This window comes from Aulonocara sp. 'chitande type north' Nkhata Bay, linkage group LG6 (assembly GCF_057382095.1).
Source record: "Aulonocara sp. 'chitande type north' Nkhata Bay isolate Kocher_YH1m ecotype deep benthic linkage group LG6, A_spYH_male_GT1.1, whole genome shotgun sequence".
Lineage (NCBI taxonomy): Eukaryota > Metazoa > Chordata > Actinopteri > Cichliformes > Cichlidae > Aulonocara > Aulonocara sp. 'chitande type north' Nkhata Bay.
In genome coordinates, this window is record NC_141349.1 from 37,684,926 (window position 1) to 37,712,855 (window position 27,930).

General features: G+C 38.9%; 1 protein-coding gene across 1 annotated transcript; it reads left to right on the forward strand.

Moving 5' to 3' along the window:
• The first annotated feature begins 2,317 nt into the window (after nt 1–2,317).
• LOC147328447 (neuronal acetylcholine receptor subunit alpha-3-like) lies at nt 2,318–27,578 on the forward strand. The gene is made up of 8 exons (XM_086296826.1): nt 2,318–2,677; nt 14,917–15,056; nt 16,058–16,102; nt 18,432–18,541; nt 19,780–19,987; nt 21,605–22,216; nt 23,704–23,973; nt 25,305–27,578. Exons 1-8 carry the CDS (start codon nt 2,620–2,622, stop codon nt 25,428–25,430), a joined length of 1,569 nt encoding a protein of 522 aa, XP_086152952.1. The 5' UTR covers nt 2,318–2,619; the 3' UTR covers nt 25,431–27,578.
• Nucleotides 27,579–27,930: the final 352 nt, after the last annotated feature.

Sequence of the window (27,930 nt, forward strand, 5' to 3'; positions counted from 1 at the left end):
TTCACTGGAGGAAGAGAGATGGCACCAGTGTACGTTATATGAATGAGAGCAAGTGCAGAGGAAAAAAGCACGAGGTGAAAGGAGATGGGTGAATGAGAGAAGTAAAGAAAATCAAGTATGGTAAGAGGACTGAGGGAGAAGAAAAGCATGAAGGGAAGGCCAGAAAATGACTGATTGAAAGTTGGTGAATTGAGATGGTGACTGAAAGAGAGGAAGTGAAAATGGATGGATGACGCTGAGCGGACACAAGAGGATGACACTAATGGCTTGTAGACGTCTGCATCCAGCTTTTAGGAAACACATGAATTAAACATTGCCTTGGGCAGAACACTGGAACAAGCTGTGGTGCGTCACGCTAAACAATCCTGGCAGAAACACTGACTCGCACCTAGTTCCTCCTCCAAACTGCTTCACTAATAAGACTGGCGAAGACAAGCGTGTCATGACGCCACACTGTGAGCTCAGCAGTTGTCAGATGGTGACACCAGCAACAGCAAAAGCACATTATCCCCGTTGTGCTTATTCTCTTTTTCTTCATCTGTCCTTTTTTATGTGGAGCTTGTCTGGAGGGATTAGACTCAGTAAACTCCTTCCAACTGCAGAAGAAAGCAAAAGAAGGAGAATTGCACAGTGTTTTGACAACTGCTTGTGTTGAAATGAAGGGATACTGACTGCTGTGACAGCTCCCAAATAGGAAAGTCATTGTTTAGAATTTTAACACTATTAATGATATGATATGGCCTCGGGGTGAGAGGCTGGTCCTGACAAAGTGTGTTTATGTGTTTGCATAAGCAATAACTTAGGCATGCACCTGTGATTTATGGACTTGCAGATTATTTAGATCACATGGATGAGTTTGACTAAAAGGGAGGACACAATTTTAAACATGTTACACATGGGTCATCTCTAGTTTTGCTTTAGAAGGTAACTGTGTCTTGCAAACTCACCTCTCTGTAATTTTGGGTTAAATAAAGTAATATTAATAAACTTTTTGATCTATACATTGGCTCAATAGTTTTTTGTTAATAAAGACTTTTGGTTTGGTACTCAATAGCCTACAGCCACATATCAATACAAAAACCTTGACCAAAAGATCTTGCTTTTAAAATGTCAGAAGGTCAAAGGGCATTAAAAGTTTACACATTATAACACACGTGCAGTCTGTTTTGAAATCATATTAAACTACGAGCATTAAGCATGCTCTGATACTAAAACAGAACTGCTGCTTTAAGGGCCCTTAAAGCTACAAAAGACTCCAGATCTTTTTAATATTACTCATCATCCTTTAAAGGGTAACTTATTTCTTATCACAAACAACCAAACAAACAAAAAGGTAAGTTTTTAGTTATTTCTTTAAAAGTAAGGTAGAAAAGACTGTCCTGACAGCCAGTGACGGTGTCCTCTGAGCAAACGACACATCTTAGTAGGATATACTTTCAGTATATTTGGGGCTGATGTGGAAATGATGCTCTACTTTAAGTCAAACTATATTTCATTCTGTCTATATATTGACTGAAGGAAGCATCTGTTCGCCATTGTGTGTTTGTGTCTGTGTCCCCAAGCAGGTGTGGACAGCTCGCGTGTGCAGCACCCGGACACGTCTCAGAGTCATGTGTCACTCCCTTTCTCGCCACTCACCTTAGGCTTTTGTGTCGGCTCAGTTCACTTCAGCACTGCTCCGCTAAGCCTCCTCTCCTTAATGACTTTCTTTGATGACGTCAAACCAAGCGTGTAAAATCATGGGCTAAAATTAAACTTAATCAGCGCTGGTAAACAGAAACCTGGGGAGCTTATAATGCGAACAGCGTGTTTCAAAGCGGCAGGAAGCATGCTTCCGAGCAGATAAACTTTCCTCCTCAGAACAGCGCAGTGCTGCACTTCAGTGGTCGGGTGAAGACACAGCATGCAAAGGGGTCTAGCTCCAGTTTTTGGAATTCAGCAAACTCGCTGGATTAATGCAGTACTTGTTCTCGAACTCGCTGGTTTATGCGGACGTGCTCCAAAACGTTATTTCAAACAAGAAAACGCCGTGAAGGCTAAAAATGAGTCAAATAAAGTAAACTGGCTGTTGTGTGGACACTTCAGCACCACGGAGAGCGCACACTAAAACTCACTGACCGTCTCACAAACAAATCATTCTGTCCTGCGTGTGCCGTGCAACTTTCTAACCAATATGTAACAGCTGGAATGAGATAAAGTATCCGCAGATTTTACTGTTGGACCTGGATCAGATCAGACAATGTCACACTGATTACAGCATATTATGCGTGTGGCACTTAAGTTTGAATGTGTCATACTTTTAAGTTTAGGTTCATATCCTCTTCGATCTTTGACATTTCAGTGTTGGGATCACTTTGCGCATGTTGGGACGGTTTTCCCTCCCTGTGCTGATCCGTATGGATGCGCCAGAGGAGATTTTTGCGCTCGTAGGGGAGGGACGTATGAAGTCAAGTTGGGATCATATCAGGAAGGAGCGCACCGACAAAGCGAGATAGACGACACCAGGGGAGAGAGGCACATTTTCACGCCCTCTCACATTATTTCTCGTCTCATCGATTAAAGAGACAGGCTTCCTTCAGGAAAAAAGTGAACAGGATCCCCAAACGACACGAGGGAGAGATGCAGTCTGTGGAGAGATGGACTTTGCTGCTTTTACTCGTGGGTTTGAAGGCGCAAGGTGAGTGGCGTTTATTCAAGGTAGAGTTATATAGTATATTCTGCAGATTACAGACGCATGAGGATTTTTGGCTGCATGGTTTTCAAGGCTCCAGGACACTGGAGCCTCTCTGCGCGTCAGTGTCTTGATAGTTAACTTGGTGATTCTGGGGTGATTAGGCTGAATTACTGTGCATTCTCCGAGGCGTCTTTTAGTAACTTTGTCTTTTTCTGCCATCCTCCAGTGCTTTGTGGTCATCGCTATGTCGACTCCAAACTTTTTCTCGTTTTTATCATTTGAATAATTAGCAAAAATATCGTCAAAATACGCAAAAGATTTCCTGCCAAAACATTAATTTTAGGTTTTTGCACTAAAACTTCTTTTCTTACGACTCTAACACTAGGTCAACAAAAACGAAATGCGGAAAAATCTGGAGAAAGGCAAATGAATTTTGATGAATGCTAATTTTGTTTTGAAGGGTCGATGTGATTTCACTAAGCAAAACAGATTACAGTTCCGTTTCCCCGTTTACAGGTAGCGAGACTTTTAGAGGTTATACGAGGCCTGTGCCAATTTTGTTTATTCACACAGAAAGAAGATATAAAGGTTTTAGTCGGGAGGAGGGGGCTTGGTCTGCTGCAGGCATTTGATAAAAACCCTCCTAGCAATGCGTGTCTTCGGATGAATCTGATGACCTTATTTCGTTTCACCCCAATTACGACACTAATTAAAAGTTGTATTCATTTCTTGTTTGTTCTTATAGTTTGTAGCAAAGGATAGGTACAAAACATTACATATTTAGCACGAGATACTTTTAAAGTTATCTTGTTGAAGGCTCGTTTGATTGTTGTAATAAAGTTAAACTTATAATCATTAAGGTATTTTCAACTAGCAGTAAAAATAATCGACTAAACTAAAACATACAAAAGTGTATGTTTTTTTTTCAGACAAGAGCAGCTTTGTCCAGAGAAGATTCATAAAATATATATAGAAAGGTAGGAAAAGAGGGAGGACGCAAGAAATGACTGATAGAAGGAGGAAAGAAAGCTAGACAGTGAGGAAGCGAGGAAATCGGGTAATGAAGGGTTGAAGATAGGAATGGATGAAGGGCCATGAGAGAGAGAGAGGGGGGAAGAAGATAAAGATGAAAACAAAGAAGGGAGGGGAGATAGAAGAAAGATTGGAAAAGAGGGAAGATCTGGTGCAAAAAGATTCATAGAAGAAAGAAGGAAAGATAGCTGGGGTAGAAGGGAATAGGAATGAAATGTCAAAGATAAGAAGGAAATCAAGGCGAGGAGGAGGAATGGAGGAAATGAGAATGGAAGGAAGAAATAGTAGGAAGCCAGGATAAAGGATGAAAGAGAGTAGGAAAGAAGAGAAAGGGGTAGGCAGGGCAGAAAGAAGGAAAGGCATTGAGATGAGGCTCAAGGAAAGGAGATAAGGATGCCATCCAACTTGGAATGATGAAAGGGAAGGAAGAATTTGTGATTATTGATATGCAGCCAGTATCTTAATCATTGACCGCAGCTGAGCAGAGAGCCTGGATCTGACCTGGAGCCACTATGTGAAATAAATTCAGCGACAGTAATTATGCTGCAGCATTTCCAAGCTTCAATGTAAACATTTGCTATCTGATTTATGCATGGTGGCAGGCAGACTTTCTTATGGTGTATCAGCCTTTATACACATTCTTTATTCCAAGTCCATATCACGCCTGTACCTGAATCACGTCACATGAATTTTGGAAAAAAATAAACTTGACCCTTCATCTGTTGTTGTAACTAAATTTAATAAACACTTCTAAAGACAGTGAGCTTCTAAGAAAGAAGCTGAAGCATTTTGACCAGGTATCTCACAAGATTGCTAAGATGATGCTGATTTTCATCCTTTACAGTGTAGGAAAATTTCAATGTGGGGCATTTAAATAAATTTAGGAACGCAAATTAATTCTAATAATCAGATTAAATGTCATGTTCCCTGGTGATAATTTAATGACCAAATCCCATGTTTTTACAAAGTCCCAAAACTGAGACCACTGAGTGCTGGTTCCTCCAATCAGAGATGATGATATAATTGAGAGAAACTCTATAAGGAACATAAACGTAACAGTATCATAAAATCCTGTTGCAAATAAGACAAGATTAATGCTGTCGAAAATTGTTAATCTTGGGATTTAGTGCACAGGGCGGTAAAAAAAACCCCCAATTTTTATTCCAGTTAATTATTTGAATGCAGAATGCACTGTTTGTTTCTAAGAGGAGCTGCTGCAGATTAGAGCTCTGAACTTTAAATTGGATACAATTAAACATTAAAGGTTACTGTGCCATAGCCTGAAAACAGAGACGTGGAAATTCCTTTAGTTTGTCTGCAGATCAAAGCGAAATTCATTTTATTGCTGGAAAAGGCATTCTTGGTACGTGTTCCAGTAGTTGAAATTCCAGCTGAGTAAACAAGAAAGACTTGGCAGCACAATTCTAAGCTTAGAATCCAGTCTAAAAATATAAATATATATAAAAAATATTTATATATATTTATATTTATATTTTCTGCATCACCAGCTGAATATGTGCACATTTCAGTGAATGTGCACTGCACAGTAAAGCTGTAGGCTGTAACTTTACAGCTGGGTTTCATTTGTGATGGTACTGTAGTTCCTGCTTAACAAGTTGCACAAATACATTCAACAGGACAAAATACATACTGCACATAAAAAAAAAATAAAAACATGGCACTTCCAATTTTACACTGAAACTCTGCTCTTGAGCAGGTTATGCATTCAGCACAAGTTACCATGGTGATTTAACCAGGTTAAAAAAAAATAGAGCCTCTTTCATGACACACAAAACTCTGACTTTAAGCTCGACATAGCTTCCTGACCCATAAAACTTGCTTTGTACTACTCCCCTCTGACCAAGTGATGAGTTGGATGAGCTGGGCACGCAAACATTTACTCCATCACTTCAGAAAGGGACATTTTAAAGCACTCGTCTTCTTTTTCTGTTTCAGCACAATCTACAGCCAAAACTGGCTCATGGGCAGTTCAACATTCACTTCTGACCCTGTGTTCAGTCAGCCTGCACAAAGTTTGCACTAAGTTTGGAGACACTATCAGAATACAAACTTCTGTACTGGTAAATGGACGGGTATATATATATATAGCACTTTTCTGCTTTTTCTGAGCACTCAAAGCGTTTCTGCACTACAAGCCAAATTCACCCATTTACACACATTCATGCAGTGCTTTATTCTATGCACTTTAAGCACTTTTTATCTGTCTCATACACACTCACTCACACTCTGATGGATACATCTCACTTGAGAAGGTTCAGTATATTGTCCAACGTGAACTGGAGGAACCTTGGAATGAACCACAAACTTTCCAAATAGTAAATGGCCTGCTCTACCAGGTGAGCCACAGCTGCACCTAATCTCAAATTAGCAGTGGTAATGGTCTTTAGTGATTTGTGACACTGATTAATATTACTCGCATGGATTCATCCTTTTTGAAAGCTGTGAATGTGCAAAACGTGGAAAAACTTATGTAACCATACCGTTAGCTGCAGTTGTGTCCATATATTTGGATAACACACAAACTGTAAACACCAATTAAGCAAGCAATGTTTAGTTTGCCTGTGGTGATTTCAGAAGTGCTACTATTGTGTGTTACTTTAACTTGCATATAGTCACAGCACTGCCCCTTGTATTCAAATAAAGGCTATTCTCATAATGTAATTGAATGCATGACTGATGATCCGGTCAGTGAACTGTGGTGATAAGGTGTGTGTTTGTGTCTGTGTGTGCCTGCATGACGGCAGCTGTGTGGTAACGAGGCTTATATCACGGTAACATTTATAGCGCAGAACACAGAGCAGAGGGGGCGTGGCTAAATATGAACTGAGTCACAGATAAATGTGTTGAGAGGACCTCATGTTGCATCCCTCGCTTCACATCCGCCGGTTTTCATAAAGGCTGAACCTGTTTGTTGGAGTTCAGTTTTTAGAGTAGAAGGCTTCGGGTGATGTTTGTGAAAATGTGTCCATTGTCAGTTGTTAAAACTTATTTTGTGGATAAATGCGATCCTTTATGTTACAGTTTTACAGTTTTTCTAATGGAATATTGAGCTTAAGATACTTCCTGTCAACATCAAACAAGGGCTTCTCAGTTTGCATGTAAAATATTTCTCACTCTGGCATGGCCCAAAGTCAAAATGATATTTCTCCTACATCCAGAGAAAGGAATATATGGGCACTTACATTCCTGGTCAGGGTCACATTCGCACCTAATAATGACAAAATGCACATGCTAAAATGAGCAAAGGACCACTGAGATATTGAACTACAAAGGCTGAGCGCTTTTCTTCCATGAAACATATTCAAATTCATGTAACCCAGTTTTTTTGTGAGCATGCCTTCAGGGAAATTTCTATTAGATCTGCTCATTTCAAAGGTGAAAAAAGTTAAAAATGGATGAGAACTGCGAAATGCGTGCAGTCGAGCATGAATGTCATAAGTCCTTCAAAAAGAGCTATGCTTGACCAATATTAGCATCTGCTGAGAACGTCGGGACAAAAAGAATACAATAAAAAAGACAAATCAAACAAAGCTGTTTGTAGATTTTGCCTGAATACAAGTGTGGAGCCTTTGCTGTTAAAGGCATCAGTCACATCTCATGGTATTCCATTAACTGGACACACATACACACACACTCACTGCTCCACGATCCTATCTTCCTGGGCTTTTTGCACCTGTCTCTCACTTTTCTGTGACTTCGCCTCTTTCTCACTCACTAATCTCTCAGGTTCTTTTCCTCTCATCGGTCTTTTCTCTTGTTTTCCTCTCTCTCCTTTTCCACTCCCACTTAATCTCTGTCACTTAAATTCAATGCATTTCAGCTCAGTTTACAGGCACACAGGAAAAATAAACACTTCAGCTTTATACAGTGTTTACCATATAAGCATTGTACATAAAAAAGAACCCTCGTCTATCTCCATTCCTTTCTGTTTCATTCTTTCTCACTCTCCTTTAAAAGCATTTGCATGCTCAGGGGAGGCTAAAGGCTAAATGGCTTACTCTTACACCAGCCTCTCACACGGCCAATAAAACTGTCTCTTCTTTAACAATAAGCATTATCTGTCCGGTATTCCTCTACACCAGCTTGTCTCCTGTTTCCTGCTTCTCTACTTTTGAGTCCATTAAGTGTATATGTTGTTAACTCAAACCAGGATATCCCCCCCCCCTCCCCCTGTATCATACACTGTAGCTGTCTTATTTTTTGAGTCCCATCAAAAAGATGATCCGCTTAAACGGTAAAGAACAGAGCTGTGCAGTGGTGTCAAAAGACAAACTGAGATGCTTCCTTTAAGTCACTAGAACATCTCTGTAGGAAAGATAGCTAAGCAGTGCAGGCAGAAATAAAAGGGCCTTAGAATCTTCTTTTTCCCCCATTTTTCATCACAGCAGTGGATTAGTGCACCATATTTGCAGTGCAGGTTAAGGTGGCCAAACTAAAGACATGCCCAAGCTAAGGAAAATAATCCAATTAGAGGGAAAAAAGATAAATTAACTAGGAATCTGCAATATAAATACACTCAACAAAAATATAAACGCAACACCTTTGTTACTGCTCCCATTCCCCATGGGATGGACGTAGAGACCTAAAATTCATTCCAGATACACAATATAACCATCCCTCCCAAACAGTGGTCACAAATCAGTCCAAATGTGTGGTAGTGGGCACATCTGCTATATTGAGATAATCCATCCCACCTCACAGGTGTGCCACATCAGGATGCTGATCTGACATCATGAGTAGTGCACAGGTGTACCTCAGACTGCCCACAACAAAAGGCCACCCTGGAATGTGCAGTTTTTTTGCGCTATTGGAGGTCTGGGGACCCAGAACCGGTCAGTATCTGGTGTGACCACCATTTGCCTCATGCAGTGCAACACATCGTCGCATGGAGTCTATCAGATTGTCAATTGTGGCCTGTGGAATGTTGGTCCACTCCACTTCAATGGCTGTGCGAGGTTGTTGGATATTCGTGGGAACTGGTACACGCTGTCGTATACGCCGGTCAAGCACATCCCGAACATGCTCAATGGGTGACATGTCCAGTGAGTATGCTGGCCATGCAAGAACTGGGACATTCTCAGCTGCCATCTGCCCTGAACAATGTGAACCATGATTCATCCGTGAAGCGCACACCTCTCCAACGTGCCAGACGCCATCGAATGTGAGCATTTGCCCACACAAGTCTGTTACGGCGACGAGCTGGAGTCAGGTCAAGACCCCGATGAGGACGACGGGCATGCAGTTGAGCGTCCCTGAGACGGTTTCTGACAGTTTGTGCAGAAATTGTTTGGTTGTGCAAACCAATTGTTCCAGCAGCTGTCTGGGTGGCTGGTCTCAGACGATCTTGGAGGTGAACCTGCTGGATGTGGAGGTCCTGGGCTGGTGTGGTTACACGAGGTCTACGGTTGTGAGGCCGGTTGGATGTGCTGCCATATTCTCTGAAACGCCTGTGGAGACGGCTTATGGTTGAGAAATGAACATTCAATGCACGGGCGACAGATCTGGTTGACATTCCTGCTGTCAGCATGCCAATTGCACGCTCCCTCATTGCTTGTGGCATCTGTGGCATTTTGCTGTGAGACAAAACTGCACATTCCAGGGTGGCCTTTTGTTGTGGGCAGTCTGAGGTACACCTGTGCACTACTCATGATATCAGATCAGCATCCTGATGTGGCACACCTGTGAGGTGGGATGGATTATCTCAATATAGCAGATGTGCCCACTACCACACATTTGGACTGATTTGTGACCACTGTTTGGGAGGGATGGTTATATTGTGTATCTGGAATGAATTTTAGGTCTCTACGTCCATCCCATGGGGAATGGGAGCAGTAACAAAGGTGTTGCATTTATATTTTTGTTGAGTGTATGATAATTCAAAGCTTATCTCGAGACAATATGTAACTCCTCCCACTCAAGGAAATAATTAGGTAACTATTAAGTAAAAAGTGCACATGTTGGAAAATGCAACTGTTTTAAATTAATTTTGGAAAAAGGTTACCCTCGGGGTATCCCATGGGAGCTGTTCAGTATAGGGTGTCTGCCTTGCTGTTACAAGTCATTGGCCCCTGTACAAGTAGAACGACATCTTGGTGTGTATTGCTGGCAATAAGTTGGAGTTGTTGCCAAGAGGTGTTGGACTTTGTCACCGATTCTGTTCGGAGATTTTAATGGGCAGAATTTCTAAGTGGACCTTCACCTTGGTGATTTTGTGCAGATGATGTGGTTCTGTTTGCTTCATCAGGTGGTGACCTGTAGCTTGCATTGGAGCAGTTCCCACCCAAGTATGAAGCGGCAGTAATGACAATTAGAACCTCCAAGTCCGAGGCCATTGTTCTCAGCATGGCCCAATATATTCTATAGAAAATGGATGGATGGATGGATATTAAGGGAATAATCCTAACTACAGAATGCTTAAAATCAACACATTGTCCCTAAATCATCAAAATCCCATCCTTCATACCATCCCTGGCATATCCCCTGAGGGATTTTATGTTATATGGAGTCCAAAATAAGCAGCAGTGATTGACAGTTCCTGGGTCCAAACCAGAAGACTGGGTACAGTTTGTAGGATAGTTGAAAAACATATAGATTAATCAAATGCAAAAAAAAAGGTGTCCTGATAAACAAAAGACGGATTTGACGAATTGCACATCATAACGTATTTTTAGTAATGCTAACAGTTCCTTCAGCTCCAATCATGCTAAAATTACAATTCTAGTGTAACTGCTAGGGATTAACGCCTTACTGAATCTTTCTTCTTCTTTTTTTTAAATGCTGTTCTTTAGTATAGCTCTATATACAGCACATCCATATTTGGGGATCAAGCTAAGCTTGACAGACTCATGTGCTTGGTAAGATATGAGAGAGAGCTTAATGAACTATCAACAGCAAAACCTAAGAATGTAGTTAGAGTCTTGAGTACAGAGAAAGGCGCATGTGTGACCGTGATTCTGTTCTTATGCACCTTTTCACAAATCTCATTTTAATTTTCACAAGTGTGTGAAATATGGTCCTATCTACATAATTATTTTTTCCCACTCTTTACCCAATTTGATGCATTAATCCTACTATGATGAAAGCGTCCATTAAAAATTGGGAAGTTCTGACTGGTGGACTAATAATTGGCAAGTGAGGGTAAATGTGATAAATACAGATCAAAGTGAGTAGATCATTTCACTTTAACATGTTTTTTTTAAAGTCTCAATGGGGAATGCATCTGACCAAGCTAAATGTAGGCATACATATGTGTGTGTTTGTGAGAGAGAGCGAGTGTGTGTATAAATGCCAGGTTTTGATCAAAGAATTGGTTTAGTCAGTGGACGTGTAGCAGGGAGCAGCTCTGTCTTTGTAATTATACTAACAAGTAGATGAAGCACCGTGACAGCTTGTTTTAGTCAAACATTTTTTTCTACTTCATTTCTTTTATATTTTAATTCAAATTTCATTCTTTTCTGTTTTGTCTTTTTCAGTCTATCGTTTGTATCCTGAAAAATATAGTCATTGTGCAACGGACTGTTTCCTTTTTTGGATCAGATGTGAAGTGTCTGTTACCATACTCCCTTTAAACTCTATTTAGCACAGCATTAGCACATGCTAAGTAGCTACCAGACAGCAGGCTATGAAGTCTGGAGTCATAATCTTCTGAGTGACATCTCAAGAAGGCTTTGCTTCCAGTCTGTCTCTCCTCTCCCTTACTCCCTTCTTCTCTCCCTCCACTTCTTGTCTTGGTGTTTCTTTCCTTTTTTCCTCTCTTGTTGTTCTCTCTAGAGGGCTGTCATCAGAAGTTCAACACAAGCTATGTTTCTGGTGTCATTGTTCTGTGCATAAAGACTTTTGCCTTTGAGCGAAGCATCTTGATGTAATAGGGTCAGCAATATTTCATCATCAGGATTTCAAGGACTTCTCCAAAGAAGTCCGTTTTAATTAAAACATTTTGCTCTCATGTATCCCAAACTCAATTTGACTGCTGTTAGTCAAGTAAGAATAGCGTTTATTAAAACAAAAAACAAAAAAGTTTGGGAAATAAATAATGAAACACCCGAAGGTAAAATCTGCTTGTGTCTTTGAGGTGAAGAAGTTCTCCTGAACATTAGATGTCTCTTTGTCTTCTGTCTCTTAATTGTTGTGTTTTTGTGTACCTGCTGTTTTAGCTGTTTCTTTTGTCCCTTATTTTGTGTCCTCATTCTCCTTGCAAAATACTCTGTCCTGCATCTTCTCTCCTCCATTCAAGCTGCCCTGCAGAGACGAATGTGGTATTGATCTAGATATATTTATAGAGCGTGATGGGGAGCGTGAGCGGGATTTCTGCGTGACAACTCCAAGAGCACTGGGGGGTCTTGAAGGATGAAAAGTGGGTGATCATCCTCACAAACTGCAGGAGTGTAAATGATGTGACTCAGTTGGCTTCAAGGCAGCAAGCTGTGTGGGGAACTTTAGACGTATTGCTTTGATACAGCTCACTTTGAAAACTTGCACAGCTTACACAACCCCAGTAACTGATTTATCTTGGTCCTGAATGTAGTTTCAGTCTTCTTTAGAATAAATTCTAGATCAAATGTAATATTGAAGATTCTAGCTCTGCTGGATTAGGCGATGGATGTAGTTGCTGGTGGTAACAGTAAATGTGGTCTAATAGTCACAGAATCCTGGAGGAAACAAACACTTCTTGAGCCTGGACTAAAACAGACACAACTAGTGTTTCTGTTTATAGCACAACCAGACACATTTATGTTCATTCAATATTTGGTCTCTTTTCATCACGCCAAGAACAAATGTGATCTGACTTTGTCTCATGCCAGTAACTCTGTGCCAACAGCACAGCTAAGCAGCTTTGCTGTGATGGCACAGGAAAGTTGTTAACCTGGCTCATAACCTTCTTCCATTCCCGTTCATCAATTATTCTCTTCTAAACCACCTTAACAACTTGTTTGTTTTTGTACATAAAATCAACAGCTGCTATTACTTGTAATTATGGATTGTGGTGTCAAATATTTTCCTGTGACCTCACAATAAAACTCACCCAGTGTTTCACTTGGTGAAGATGCAGCAATGGCTAATGATTTTTGGACAGTTGGTCAGCTGGTCCTAAATGCTGCAATAATTTTAAGGTGTTTTTATTTTGTGGCAGTTCTGGTTAGCGTTATAACCTTAACTTATAAGATAAGAGGCAATATATAGTGCAATTATACTGTTGTTACTAGTATCCAGGAGAGTCCACATAGATGGTATGCCACATAGACCTGTACCAAGTAGTTGTTAACTGCTGCTGTGATGTGTTCCACTGATTTGTAATGTCCTGTTTTGATATTTCTTGGTGTTTTAGAATCAGAAATCAGATGTGACATAAGAGCAGTGGAATCTGACTGTAAAGCTACACGTTCACTGGCTACTGTAATGACATACTTGTGTAATAACAAGTGTTAATAGAGGTCAAGTCAGAAATCCTTTTTCTATTTTGCATAGGACCAGAAGTCTTTTTGCAACCACAGTAATTGCCCATGGTGACCATTATTAGGAATGCAGGTTTAAGGTACTTCTGTACTGACATCACTTCCCATGATACTGGCATGTGTGTTTTGGACACTCCATGAGAGTCCAGAGTTTTCACGTTACCCCACAGTGAAGCCAAAAGTTTGAAATCTGAATCCTGAATGGGGAACAAGCTTAAAGAAATAGCAGCTCCCCTCACTCCTCACACATAAAAAACTTTCAGCACCTCATCTCCTGTCCTCAGGCTGCAGTCTGCAGCTCCTCTGCACTATGTTAAAATAGCTTGCTGTGCATTTCCCACTAAATAGACAGATACTCGGCCTGAAGCCTTCAAGGTTCCTTCCTGGAAGTAAATAAGCTCTTCATATTTTGGTTACGTACACACCCCTTAAGCTGCAGTCCTGACAAACACCTATATATAGATAAATTATAATAACTCATGCTCTCATATGGGTGAACACTGACAGCTTCCAACACCTACCAAACTATAGTTACCATTATTCAGGAGAAGAGAAGAGGACATGCATGTCACAGTGATTTATTTACATTTAGATATCACATGTTTATTTGAGTTTAACTTAGTTTATATTCCATGCTGTCTTCAGTATGGTAACACCCGTCCACAGTTCTATGCAAACAGGCAGAAGTAAAATATTCTTCCCTCATGATGAATTACTGCGGTGCTTAGTTCATTACTAGATTCATGTCAAGTCAATGGATTTTCAACAATACCTGTTTAGACTGTACTGAAGCATGCTAAATCCACTGTCACCGTGTTGCACTGCAAAGCTTGAAACTCCACTATGCATTATCCATGACTTCAGGGCTCAGCTGTAGCTAACCTACAGGAAATACTGATATGTACATAAGTACGTTGTCTTTCAAGAAACCACAGGAAACAATGCTACTAGGTAGCTACATTGTAGCAGGTAGCTGTTCACTCTGTCTGCCAACTGGTGCCACACACCTGGATTACAGTGGATTCTGAACTGGAACTGCTGAGTCTTGGGTCAGACAGATGAACAGTGACTGAGCTAAACAATAACAGGTCTAGTAAGATTTTAGGCAGTCCAGAAAGAAGGTGTTGAGAAATGAACAGAAGCAGTGAGACTGCAAATGTTGCTCAAGAGGTTAAGGTGGAAGGTGGGTGTGAGGCAACTGTGTCCTCAATGAAATGATGACCTTATTTTCCTCTTTTGCAGATTTTCAGTTAAAGAAATGATCAGAAAGAAATGTAAAGGAAATAAAAAAAAAAATCCAAATAAACTAGAAAAACAACATGTTTTGTTGTAATTATCATCATCATTATTATTATGTTTTTTTTGCAGCATGCCAGAATTGAAACTTGACATTACTGCTCTTGGCTTCCTTACTTATCATTCTTCAATTTTCATCATTTCAAACATACTGAAAAGCACCCTAAAGGTTATCTCACGGCACAGACTTGTTCAAAGCACTTTCTTTACTATGATGATCTAAGCAGAAAAGTTGTAATCTAAAGAGAGTTCTTCATAAATTTTATAAACTGAAAAGACTTATTGATGTTTGGTGCGTTGAATTTCAGAAGAGTCTGATATATATATATCATTTTTCTTTTCTATTTTATTTTAGTTCCTTCTTTGTTGCGTTCTCAGTGTTTTTTTTTAAATCCCTATCTTAGATGAATTTCTCCTGTTACATCTTTGTTTCACCCTCAGACTGCCTCTCATCAAAGGCTGAGGACCGACTTTTCAGGAAGCTGTTTAGACGATATAATCAGTTCATCAGACCAGTGGAGAATGTCTCTGACCCAGTCACTGTGGAGTTTGAGGTCTCCATCTCCCAGCTGGTTAAAGTTGTAAGCTTTATGCACACACACACACACACACACACACACACACACACACACACACACACGGGTTTTTGGGTTTTTAAAGACTGTAATGTAATGCTGAAAGTGTTTTAAGCATTTTTCTACATTCTGCAACTGTCTTGTTTTATGTATTTGTCCAAATGTATCTATGCATTTGTCACTCATAGCAACTTCTCAACATTTTATGATAGTCTGTGTGAACAGTGAGTTGTCATTCCAAGAACATCTTGATCACATTTCCTACCTTTGAAACTGAAGAGCAAGAAGATAAGCCGTGGAACGAGAGAAGTGAAAGCGTAAAGTGAATGCAGACTTTATTTAGTCTGTTCAATTTCACAGATTCCAAAAATGCCTCACAGTGTTTTTATACAATGCTGCTGTGCTTTGGCAATGTTAAGTTCAAAACTGGTGATGGAGGTGGGGGTGCTGTGCAATCCCCAGTGAAAAGAGGTTTTCACCTCAGAGTGGAAATCCTGAGATTAAGAGGAAATTGCCAGCAGGGGCCTTTTTCCAGACTGGATTGTGAGGTACCTCTATCTGCTTGCTCAGCGAGGTGAGATTAATTTAAAGGTGAGCGCCTGGATGTGAATGTCAGGGTGTGGTGGCACTGCATGAATGTGTCATTATGTGTGTGTTTATGCACACATTTTCACCTGTCTGTTTGTCTTCAAGACATGGCTTTTACAAAGTTCTTTAAGTCGATTCTGTATAATGTAAAAACATTAAGACTGCAAATCAGAACTGAATAAAGACAAGGCGTAGAGGATGTAAACTATGTAACCTTTTCATTTACTAGGAACTTGCTCACTATTGATCCTGTCGGTTAATCATATATAACAGAGGACTAAGATGTGCACGTTTCTTGTAGTCCCTCCAGTAGGCTGAAGCAGCAACACAGTCTGTCTCACACATGCACAAGCAGACAGACACAAACACACCCACATCTGCTGGCTAATGAGCTCTTTTCCTACTCTGTGTCTCTGCAGGATGAGGTGAATCAAATCATGGAAACAAATTTATGGCTCAGGCATGTGAGTAACCATGTACACACACAAACACAGATAAACACATCACACACAGCACGCATTAACAATTTCACTGACCTACCTTACAGTTGAGGTCTGCAAAGAGCCGGGTAAGTGAAGCCCGACGAGGTTCATATGTTCTAACACATTGTTTACACGTACTAAGCAGTATGGGATGCTGCAGTCTGTCTTTTAGCTGTGACTTAATGTTACATTTAGTTGGAATAAACAGGAGAACACGAGTGGATAAGAAAACAAAGACAGCTCACATAAACACGGAAATGGAATCGGCCCAGTGATCAATGTTAGCATTATTGCTAGTCACGCTCTGCAGCTCAGCAGATCTATAGCTACAGACCCTGAACTCTTGACCTCACATTGCCAACCAATAACATTTTCTCTCTTTCACCTCGTTGATAACATTTTGTTTCCTCTTCCCTTTTCCCTCCACTATTAATCTGTGCTTAAAAGATTACAAATACTTATTGTAAGCATTATTGATTTATTTTTATCTTTCTTAAATTGGTGGCTAATTGCTCTACAAAGCCAAACATTTTGTAGAATCTGATGTGATTCAGTGGTGCTGCTATCCCCGAGCTTTCCAATTAAAATATATTGAAATGCCTGTATAGTACAATCTCATATATTGTTTGTAATGGCGTGGCTGTTTTGTTTACAACAAGTCCTTGCTAATGACAAGCAGTGCCAACACCACAATCACTGACAAAGACACTGGATCACAGCAGTGGGTTTACAGTGGAAGCCACTTTAGAAATCTGCCCCTTGATGTATTTATTGCAACTGTTCTGCAGTTTGACTGCAGGGGATTCTTTATTCAATAGCCTTAACACAATATTTTTAAACATCCTAGCTGTGTACTCTTTGAAATCTAGCTCCACTGACTACTTTATGTAAGTGGGAGGAAAACTTTAATGTAATACATATACATACAGGTTCTTTGAGTACTGTAGATATGTAGACACATTCAGGTGGGCACACGGGCTTAACCTCATGGTTCAAAGTAAGCTTCTATCAAAGACTAGAGATGCCATCAGTCTATTAAAAAATCTAACTCTAAACAAATAAATAAACAGTGAAATACATGTTGAGTTAAATATGCATCAAAATGAACAAATAGCATTTCTCCTTTAAGTTTATTAAGTAGGCAATGAAACAAGTAGAGCAAATAATAAAACCTATTTCCTAATTAAGCAGTGATAACATCTTTGACTTGGTCTGCCCTGAAAAAGCCTCAGTTTTCAGGATGATACCTGCATATTAATCAGTCTTGAGTGAGTGATCAGTAATTATGATGGTTACTCATTTCCTCAACAAAAATCAATAAAGATTCAGACAACTGAGCATCTCCCAAATATCCAAAAACATAGGTTTGGCACAACATGTTGCTATTTATAACTAAGCCAATGTATTACATATTTCTTTAAAACAAACATGTAATCCCATTTGCTAAATGTGTGGAAAATACATGAAAAGTATATAGAGTACACAGACATTTTGCATTCTTTGAACCATAGTTTGGGTTAATATTCTCACTATTCCTTTAATTGTGACGAGGAGAAAAAACTGTGCTTTCCCAGAACGCTGGACGTCCAGTGGCATAGCCACAATATAACCATAATTACACTGGCAAGCCTATTGTTGTAAACAAACTGCTCTGTACCTGTTTACTGAGGCTAAATAGACTTATATTTTCCTTCTTCTTTCTATTTTTTATGCTGAAATTTTACGGTCACAACAAGCTGCACAACTGAGCCTATCATGAATTACATCGTTAGCCAATCACAATGCAAACTCTCAAATGAAAAAGGCAGTGTTGCATGAAGTGGTTAATTAAACAGCTTCCAGGTCATAACTGGGTATTAATCTGCCTTTCTAATGAATGAATTCATCTTGAATGACATGCAGATAGCCAAGACTAATGGATATACAGCTCATGAAATGCTACCTACGGATATGTTGAATGCACTCTTCCTTTATTTCTGTCAGGGAGCTATTTATTCATACGCCCCGTCTCTATGCGCTGCTCTTTATGCAGGCTATTGTTGATATCACATAGTGTTATTTTGTCACTCACGAGCTAATGTAGAAGCAAATGAAAGCCTTCAGATTTGTTTTCTCTATAATACCCTTATTTAGCACTACTGTAAAAGATCAAAGAAAGTTCTGCCTGCAGTATAAATATGTTTTTCAAAATATTCCCAAGAAGGGGGATGTCTCCAGTGACTAATAATGTCTGCAGCACACAATGCAAAATATAAAGCAGATGGTTGAATCCCGAGTCTGGTAAAACTGTTTTTCCCTTCCCTTCCGTCAGATTTGGAATGACTACAAGCTCCGATGGAAGCCTGCAGAGTTTGACGGGATTGAGTTCATTAGAGTCCCATCGAACAAGATTTGGAGACCCGACATTGTGCTCTACAACAAGTGAGGCTGTCAACATCATAACACTCATAAATTATATAGCTTAGCTGGGATCTCTGTTATGGCAACAGTATGCGATGCAATCAGTGATTATAACATAACAATTAAAGCCATAATAATGGCCAAAATAAAAATAACTATTTAAAAGAATTCTTTATAAAATGCAAAGGTGAATGATTATATTGATTTATTATTATTGTGATTTATATTTTCCTGCTTGTAAGTGTCCGTTTCTTTACACCCAGACCAGAATATGTTGGAAATTTTAAACTTGTACTAGTAAATGTTTTATTACCAATAGATCTTACATAGAGGTAAAACCACTCAGACTTTTCAGTATAATATTAGAAGTGTTTTATATTCCTCTTCTTCATTGTTTTGGCCTGCAATTTTAATGTGGGTTTGCAGGTTTCGTCCTAGGTTTATCAGCCCTGTTTCCAGCAGCAGGCAGATGTTTTTGTTAAAATAACTCCTAAACTCAGTGTACTGACCAACGCCAAACAACAAACAGATCATTTAGCTGCTCTAATGGTGGTAGAAGAGCAGCTAACTGTGAAAGGTGAAGAAGTGAAATAAAAATAAACTGTTGATATGTATTTATCACAAGTCAGCAGAAGAGATGTTCCAAATGAATGCTAATGTCGCTTTTGCGCAACACCTAACATTTTCCCCTTGCTCATGAATCTTGCGGGTAATTTTAAAAAAAGCACTGACAAAGAACCCTCTATGTCATTTCAGCATGAGAATAGCCTTATTACAATATTGCATTAATGGCCATATTCTCTGAAGCACAAATGTCTTTTATACCTTCAGAGTTTCCAACAGAAAATTCCGTGAAATATGCTAATGGGACTCCCTATTGTTCAGGGTCAGTTTGTGCTGCATTGTATTCTCTCAGTTTTAGCTCAGTTAATTGTAGACTCATTACTTCTTTCTACTTACAACAAAGGTTCATATTGTTAATCAAAGGTCGTTTTGTGTTTCACAATAATACATAATGCAGCTTTATTGTTCTCTACTATTTAATCCTAATAATCCTTTGTTCCATAACTGCTGGTTTTATCTTCTCCCCTTTCTTCTGTGCCTTTGTTTTCTCCTTGCGTATTCTCTCATTGTTTGACATCTCTACCTTCCACCTAACCTCTGTGTCCTATTCACACCACACGTCTACGTTCTCATGCACTGTTTGCCATGGAAATGCATTGTACGCCTTGTTATACATTCACGTTTGTCTTACACAGTGCTGTAGGAGATTTTCTGGTGGAGGATAAGACCAAGGCCTTGCTGAAGTTTGATGGAACTATCACATGGGTTCCTCCAGCAATTTTTAAATCATCTTGCCCAATGGACATCACCTACTTCCCCTTTGACTATCAGAACTGCTCTATGAAGTTTGGGTCCTGGACTTATGACAAAGCCAAGATTGACCTGGTACTTATTGGGTCCAAGGTCAGTCTTTGTAACTGCATTTAAGCCTCGTATAACAATAAACTATCTATTTCATTTTTATCTCTTTCTGCCTAGTACAGACTTCATTCCAGTTAGATACAACAGGCATTTCAAACCCATTAGTTTTTTTTTTTATTCACTGTTTATTTTATTAAAGGGCACCTCCATCAATTTTACACAAAAGGTCACTTTGCAAGTAATGAAGAGCTCTATTGGGTCTGTAAAACAAGCTGTATAATGTCTTCTGCAGCCAGTGGCACAGTCAGAGAACCATAACTTCAATGGGGTTCGACAAAAAAGTGATATGTGGCAAATTGCTGTAGGCCAAAGTAGTAATTTCTCAGGCATGACGGCCATATAGAAGTATAGCCTGGAGTCTCAAATAATAATCATTTAAATGAAATCCTTAGTTGAGGAAAATATCTGGGATGGTTGCTATAATGTGTTCTTTTTAAAAAAAATGTGGATGAAGCTGATAAAATAACTACAGTTTTAATGGTGGTCAAGAATGGGTTGCTGTTATATGCAAGCCCGTTTCCGCCACAAAAAAAAGTAACCATAACTCGAGTTATTAACTCAAAATTTCGAGATTTTTTCTTGAAATGTCGACTTATTAACTCGAAATTTTGAGAAAAGTAACTTGAAATTTCGAGTTAGCTCTGCCAATCAGTAATCTATGTGGAATGTGCACTCAAAACCAGATCACAACAAATTGCCGCTTTCGAGAGTACGTTCGCTGATAGTAACACCATGTAATTCAGCTAATAACACAAGGATTTCATAATTTGTGAAGCCACACTAAAAATAATCAGCAATTTGTGCATTCATGACTGGCTGTAATACTGGTAGCTTAGCTGTAGCACTTGTAGCTGAGGGCCTCAGCTTCCGGGTAACAACGAAATGACGTCATTTATGTAGATTACTAATTGGCAGCGCTAACTCGAAATTTTGAGTTATTAACTCAAAAGTTTGAGAAAAGTAAGTTGAAATTTCGAGTTATAGATACTTTTGTTTTTAAATTTTAGTGGCGTAAACTATTAAAATATGTCTACGTGGGAACAATTTCCTTAGAAAAAGAGTTCTGCAAAAAAAAAAATTCTGCTCACTGGTAAAAAGACAGAGTTTTAAAGACCTGAGCATCTAGGAAACAGTGTGAGTTCCATTATTAGGAATATAAAATCAAGCATGCAGAAGACCACATAGGGAACTAAAAGTTGGTGCTGCTTAAACACTTATTTTAATTAACTTCCTGAAAATGCAACAGTCATTGGTAACTGGATATAGCAAGTTTGTTTAATTTATTCATCTGCTATTCAAACAGATACAGAAAACAGGTGAATTTTAAGATTAGCATTTAGAATGTAACTGTTTCATGCATTAACCACTTTGCTTGGACCTAGGGGAGGTCCAGTGGATAATCAGTGGCTCCATGACATTTTTTAAATTCAAAATTGGTTTGCAACTTCTTGCAAATTCCCATTCATCATATTTACCTGAAGAAAATAATGCGGGTTATACTAACAGAAAAGGGAGCCTTTTTAATATAGCTTGTTGATTCTAAATATGATTTTTTTTCTTCAGATTTTGTGATTTTTAAGATCTTTATCCATGTATTAGGTGAACCTGAAAGACTTCTGGGAAAGTGGCGAGTGGGAAATCATTGATGCTCCAGGCTACAAACATGACATCAAGTACAACTGCTGTGAGGAGATCTATCCAGACATCACCTACTCCTTCTACATCCGGCGTCTGCCACTCTTCTATACCATCAACCTCATCATCCCCTGCCTCCTCATCTCTTTCCTCACAGTGCTGGTTTTCTATCTCCCATCTGACTGTGGAGAGAAGGTCACGCTCTGTATCTCCGTCCTGCTCTCCCTCACTGTGTTCCTACTTGTTATCACAGAGACCATCCCCTCCACATCGCTGGTCATCCCGCTCATTGGAGAGTACCTCCTCTTCACAATGATCTTCGTCACACTCAGCATTGTCATCACTGTTTTTGTGCTGAATGTACATTATCGCACACCAATGACCCACACTATGCCGGGCTGGGTGCGCTCGGTGTTTCTCAAAGTGCTACCGAGGATTATGCTAATGCGGAGACCGATTGATGAGAACAGCAAAGTTGGGGGGCTGGACAGCAGTGGGGAGGCAGGAGGAGGTGGAGGGGGAGGAGGAGGCGGAGGAGGAAAAGGAGGGAGAAAACGGAAGAATAGCTTAATGCAGGTAAGTGGTTTTGCTCACAAAACATCTGGTTGTTGAATGTATTGGAAGTATTTTCCCTTGGTATTGGGGTCATTACTCAATACAGTCATGTATTACACAGAACACGTTTCTTAAAAGTTGTGCAGTATGTTACTTAATTACTCTCAGGAGAAAGATATTTGTTATGGTACTCGTTACGTTACTTTCATGTTACTGATGAATGATCTGAAATACACCATCTCATAATTACAAATTAACAATATAAACCTACAGGCTACAGCCCCGCACACCAACACAAATCCCTGTCCTAATGAGGACACACGTGATCTTTTAGGTATGAACACAAAGCTGACAACACAAAGCAAAGATGAAAACCAGCACAAAGAGACTTTAAAGTGATCGTCACAGTGATTCTACTGTAGAAACACGAACAGGTAGAAACCAGAGGCTGCAGCCTGACTGCTCATGTTAGCATGCTGTTTGTGCAGATGCTTGCAAAGACCCAAAGTTGTGTTAGCAGCATAATGCGGTTGTTTCTGTTCTGGATGAAGTTTCCACTTTATTGTTGAACTCTTGTCCTTTTGTGCAATGAAAATAATAAAAATTTAAATGTAATGTCCATATTTTTGTTCTCCGGCACATGAACTGAAATCAGCTGATTTCAGGGCCAGTGCAAGTGGAATCGATAAGCTGGATCAATAGGCAAACAGACCAACAATTCCAATAAACTAAACTACTGGGAAGTGGTTCTTCACAAGAACAGTGTCTTGATTCCCATCCCTAATCCTAGCCGACAAAAATAGTTTAATGATAAACTTTTTTGTTTCGGTTTATCACAAGTGATGTAGGTCAGTGTCAGTGACAGCTGTCGTTCCGTTATTTGCACTCAGGTTATGACTCTGTAGCAGGTCCAATAATGCTTAGTTAGCTCTGCTGCAAAGTTCACGGTCTCCGTGACAAACAAAGCCTTACACTCTTACAAAACAGTTCTGTCACCGATCATGGAAAGAGAGCTTAGTTCAGGGGTCTCAAACCCTGCGGGCCACTTGCGTCCCACGTCACCCCTACTTGTGGCCCATTTATTGAGTAAGGTGTACACTTATGTCTGCATTTTTATTTTGTTAAATACGAACAAAAGTATAGCAGACGTGTCTGCCCGGAAAGAGAGTACCAATTTGTTTATTTGGTAGTTAAATGAACTAAATAGCTTCAGTTAGTTAAGATTGAGAATGTGCAGTTTTGTCTTGTTATACAATATTTGAAATAAAAAAAGAAACAAAACACTACATTTTTGGAAATATTTGTGGGTGTTTTCTTGTTTTTTTGGTTAGTTTTTTTGTACTACTTGAACACTAAGCTTCAGTGAAAAGGAACAAGTCCTTCCTTAATATCAGTTGATGCTTGACTGCTTAGCTCACTTAAATATCTACATATGAAACAAGCCAATGTCTATTTGGAAATAAAGGAGGGCGTATAAGTTAATCTTAATTGATTATGATTCCCAACAGTTTGGAGGAGGATCACTTAACTGTCTGGAGTTTGGTGAAAGCAAGCTCTCAACTATGGAGGGCTGCACTGGAAAGAAATGCCCCTGCCCTTGCCAGCATGGGAAGGAAACCCCAGAAACCCCAGACCCTGGGAAGATGACACGTCAGCTGAGTCACCAAAGCATCAACACAGTCGTGGCCTTTTCTGTGGTGTCACCTGAGATTAAACAGGCCATCGAGAGCGTCAAGTACATTGCTGAAAACATGAGGAGCCGCAACAAGGCCAAAGAGGTGAGGCATTCTCATCATTTGTCCGTGGACAGTAAGAGTTAAACAAATCAAATAGATGTTCCTATAGCAAAACACACTCACAACAACTCACTCAGGTTTCCATTTAAGACTTATATTAACAAAATAAAAAAATGTATTTAAAAAGAAAAACATAGCATGTGCATTTCCTTTGCCCTCTTTGGGTTTCAAAGTAGTTGATAGGACAGTGGGGAAAGGGGTAACTGCTGTCATCTAAAACATCCAAGTAGAATTTTACTAAAATAAAGGTCAGCAAGGTTGCAAAATTCATATACATCAAATTTAGTTTAGCTTATCTATCCTCTTTCTGTGCACTGAGATTATAAAAGAAGTCCCAGTGTGATGAAATCTAAATCCATCATTACCATTTCTCATTGCATTTCTGATTCTTTTGTTTGTGAAAGAAGGTCTGTGCCTTGGCTCTAGCTCCAGTAAACTAAAACGGAAACATTGCTCCATCAAATAAGATTTTAACTTGCAGCTGTTTTTTGTTGGTTATTCTCACAGTATGATGTTGAATTTAACTCCAGTTTATATGCACATTGTGTTTCCATTTGACTAAAACACAGTTTGACTTTGGCTTTTCTATTTTAGTAAGCAAATACTAGGCATACATTTGTCACACAGAAGATACATTGTTCCAGTAATTCTGTACTTTATATAAATGTACAGACGTTCATGGAAAGCAAATACATAGTAAGCATCCATAATGTATTTATGCAAAACCACTCCATACTGACAAAAAAATATGCTGGCAGGGAGAGCTGTTGTATTGTTGCAGAGTGTAACCTGCTCTATAAGTTTACAACAATGTAAGTTAGAAGCAAATAATTTTAGATTTGCACTGAACAATCTCCCTCCTCTCTCTGTCAGTTATAAATAAAGTGGGTGAAATCTCCCACAAGGCAAAAAGGAGCCTTTGATATGCAAAATTCATGCCTCAATCAGCTTTGTCAAAACGCCTGTTGCTTATTTATTTATTTTTGACGTTGTGGTTTGAATGTGATTATCATAGTAATTTCTCCCTGTGTAAATTATGTATCAGTTTTCTGTTGACTTACGAGAAATTTTCAGCTGTTCTCTCTTCTATTATTTCCGTCTTCCTTTTCCCCCCACACTTTCTCTGTGTTACACTTCACCTCATTGACTCCTGTAACCTCAAACACACTGAGATATTGAATCACGTGCGTCTCTCTCACCATGCATGCCTTTTCACCTGCTTTTAAATGATCTCTGTTCATGTTTATCTCTCATTTCTAACCACTGACACTGTCTTTTTACACCTCTTATTTTGTCCCCTCCCTTACTTACAGGTGGAGGATGACTGGAAGTACGTCGCCATGGTGATTGATAGAATCTTCCTTTGGGTATTTGTAACCGTGTGCGTCCTGGGAACTATGGGCCTGTTCATCCAGCCTCTTTTTGGCTTTTTCTCATAACTGCTAGCCCGTCAGGGTCCTCAAACAAGTAACTAATGGACTCTCAGTTCTCATCCGACAAATCAAAAGACAGTTTAAGTCCTAAGCACTATCTGGTATGCTGGTTTTGCTGGTTTTTTGTGTTTTTTCCCTTTTGCAGCAAATAGAAATAAAGAAACAGTGGAGTCTAAAATGTTCTCGACACATAAGCTCATCTTTCGTGGTAAAACAGATTTTTCTATAACTCCTTTTTTTTTTTTTACCTCTTGACCATGTTTATTCATTTGTACTTTTAAAGTATCTTTAATACAAATATTGGACACATAATGATTTCCTGTGTAGTTAAATTTGTTAACAGCCTCAGAGACCGAGCTTTGTGGGTAAAATTCTAGCATTTGCACCCTCCTAAAAAGCAAAACCAGTCTACCTTATTACTCAGATCCATTTAGCTCTCAAAACATACATGCTAACATCTATATCGCTAAAATTGGCTCATCGGAACTGGGCTTTTCTAACCAGTGAGTGATCTTACAATCGTGACGTCCAACTTTTATAGTCCATAGGGGCAACGAAGTTCACACAGCTTAATTTTGACCTATCTTTTCCTTTTGGGAAATTTTGTATACTGCTTTCATAAAATTTCTGCCTCTGGCAAAAAATAAATGTGATAAAGAAGTCAGAAACTCAGATTCATGCCTCATCCTTATTTTGCCAAAATATGTAATTGATTGGTTTTTGTCTTGTAATAGATTTCTGTAACAGTCTGGCTCAGCTCAAAACTCGGCACACTGAATATTCCTTTAGGACTGGAACTCGGACATTCAACAGATGCTTGGAACTTTGTACTTCCAGCAGAGATGATACAAAAACTGAACTTAACCCTGCAAGATTCCTCCTCTCAGCTGACTGATAACTGTCATACCCGTTACCCAGTCTGATTCATCAAGAATTCCACTGTCAGAGTCATCATGCTTGCTGCTTTTTTGTGCCATTTCCAATTACAGTTGAGACTACTGGCATGCTTGGCAGTGCTTTTACAGATAAGGGCAGGCTGTTCTTCTATTTGTAATTAGAAACCATACGTTTATAAATGTTCCACGAGGTAATTGGTTGGCCTGGTAAATATTGGATTAAATGGTATTTGATTAGTTGCTCCTGAAATAGCATTACATCTATTAATTCATGAGAGGATTCTATCATCCAATTCCATGGCGACTAATTTAATCTTCTTTTTTCTTGTCACTTTTGATTATTATGAAACACAAACGTGATGAAAGAAACATGTATCACAGAAGTTTTGATGGCTTTGACCTATGGCTAATGATATATTAATCTGAATTTTGGTTTTGCACATTGTGAGATGAATGGTTTAATATTCATAAAAATCAAGATTTAATTGCTCTGGCTTTACTGCACAGCTCCATTTTTATCTCTCTCTATATATATATATTTATATATGAATTGTACAGCAATATAAGCTTAATTTAATTTAATATGTTGAATTTAATTTATCCTTCTTTTTCACATCATATTATATTATATTTTAATGTACCTGAAACAGACAGCCTTTGCTGAAAGAAGCAAATATTGTTTTTGCAAAGGAGCTTTGCCATTCTTTGTCAGACTGTCTGAATTTCAAAATAAAACGAGTATTTCTTCAAATAAAAGGGGTTGCATTTAACAGAAAAGGTTTGCGATGATGCTAAAAAAAAATCTATGACTTAATTAAACCATTTTTAAAATATACACTGACTTACACTGTTGCATATGTGTGTCATTACTCTAACAAAAAGCCACCAGAGGTATAATCAAGCCCGTTGTTATGTCGTATGGAAGAGCATGTTGTTTTGTGCTATTCAGACATAATTTTAGTGTTAGGGTAAAATGCATAATTACACATGACATTGCCATATAATCATGATTATCAGAGGGTCAATCTCCCAGCTGCACATAGCAGTCATTGTTTGAATATTGCAATGAGTCAGTAATTCTATACTTAATGTTCCTTACAGAACACATTCATTTGCAGACATTTTCACAGCTGTGTTTTTTCTTCTACAACATAAAGTGAAACACCTCTTTGGGACTGTTAGCAAGAAGTGATATCCTGCCTTTTGCTCTCAGCTGGGAAGAACTGGAGAGTACTACTTAGTGCATACATTTCACGTAGTTATGACCTTTAAATAAATACATTGCAAAATAATTGTGATAATAAGTGTCATATTCTAAATTATGAAAAACCTGCTTCATATGTCAAACACATTTGGATGGTTCACCTCAGAAAATTCTGCAGTCTACACTAACCATTGCATGTTGTTTGTAATTGTCTTTTAACTTAAAACTAAAAGATAAAACGTATATTTTTTTTAAAAAATGCTTTATTGTTTAGTGATGATTATTCAATCATGATATGAGTATTTTTGTATTGTCTTTATGTTTATTGGGGTTTTTTGTAAATTAAATTATAATTAGAAAGGATTCTACAAACCCTTTCATGCTCTTTCTCCACCTCACCTATTGG

Coding starts and splice junctions, on each gene's coding strand:
- LOC147328447 (XM_086296826.1), top strand. CDS start 2,620: ATGCAGTCTGTGGAGAGATGGACTTTGCTGCTTTTACTCGTGGGTTTG. Junction 2,678..14,916: donor CGTGGGTTTGAAGGCGCAAG/GTGAGTGGCGTT, acceptor TTTCACCCTCAG/ACTGCCTCTCATCAAAGGCT. Junction 19,988..21,604: donor TGGTACTTATTGGGTCCAAG/GTCAGTCTTTGT, acceptor TCCATGTATTAG/GTGAACCTGAAAGACTTCTG.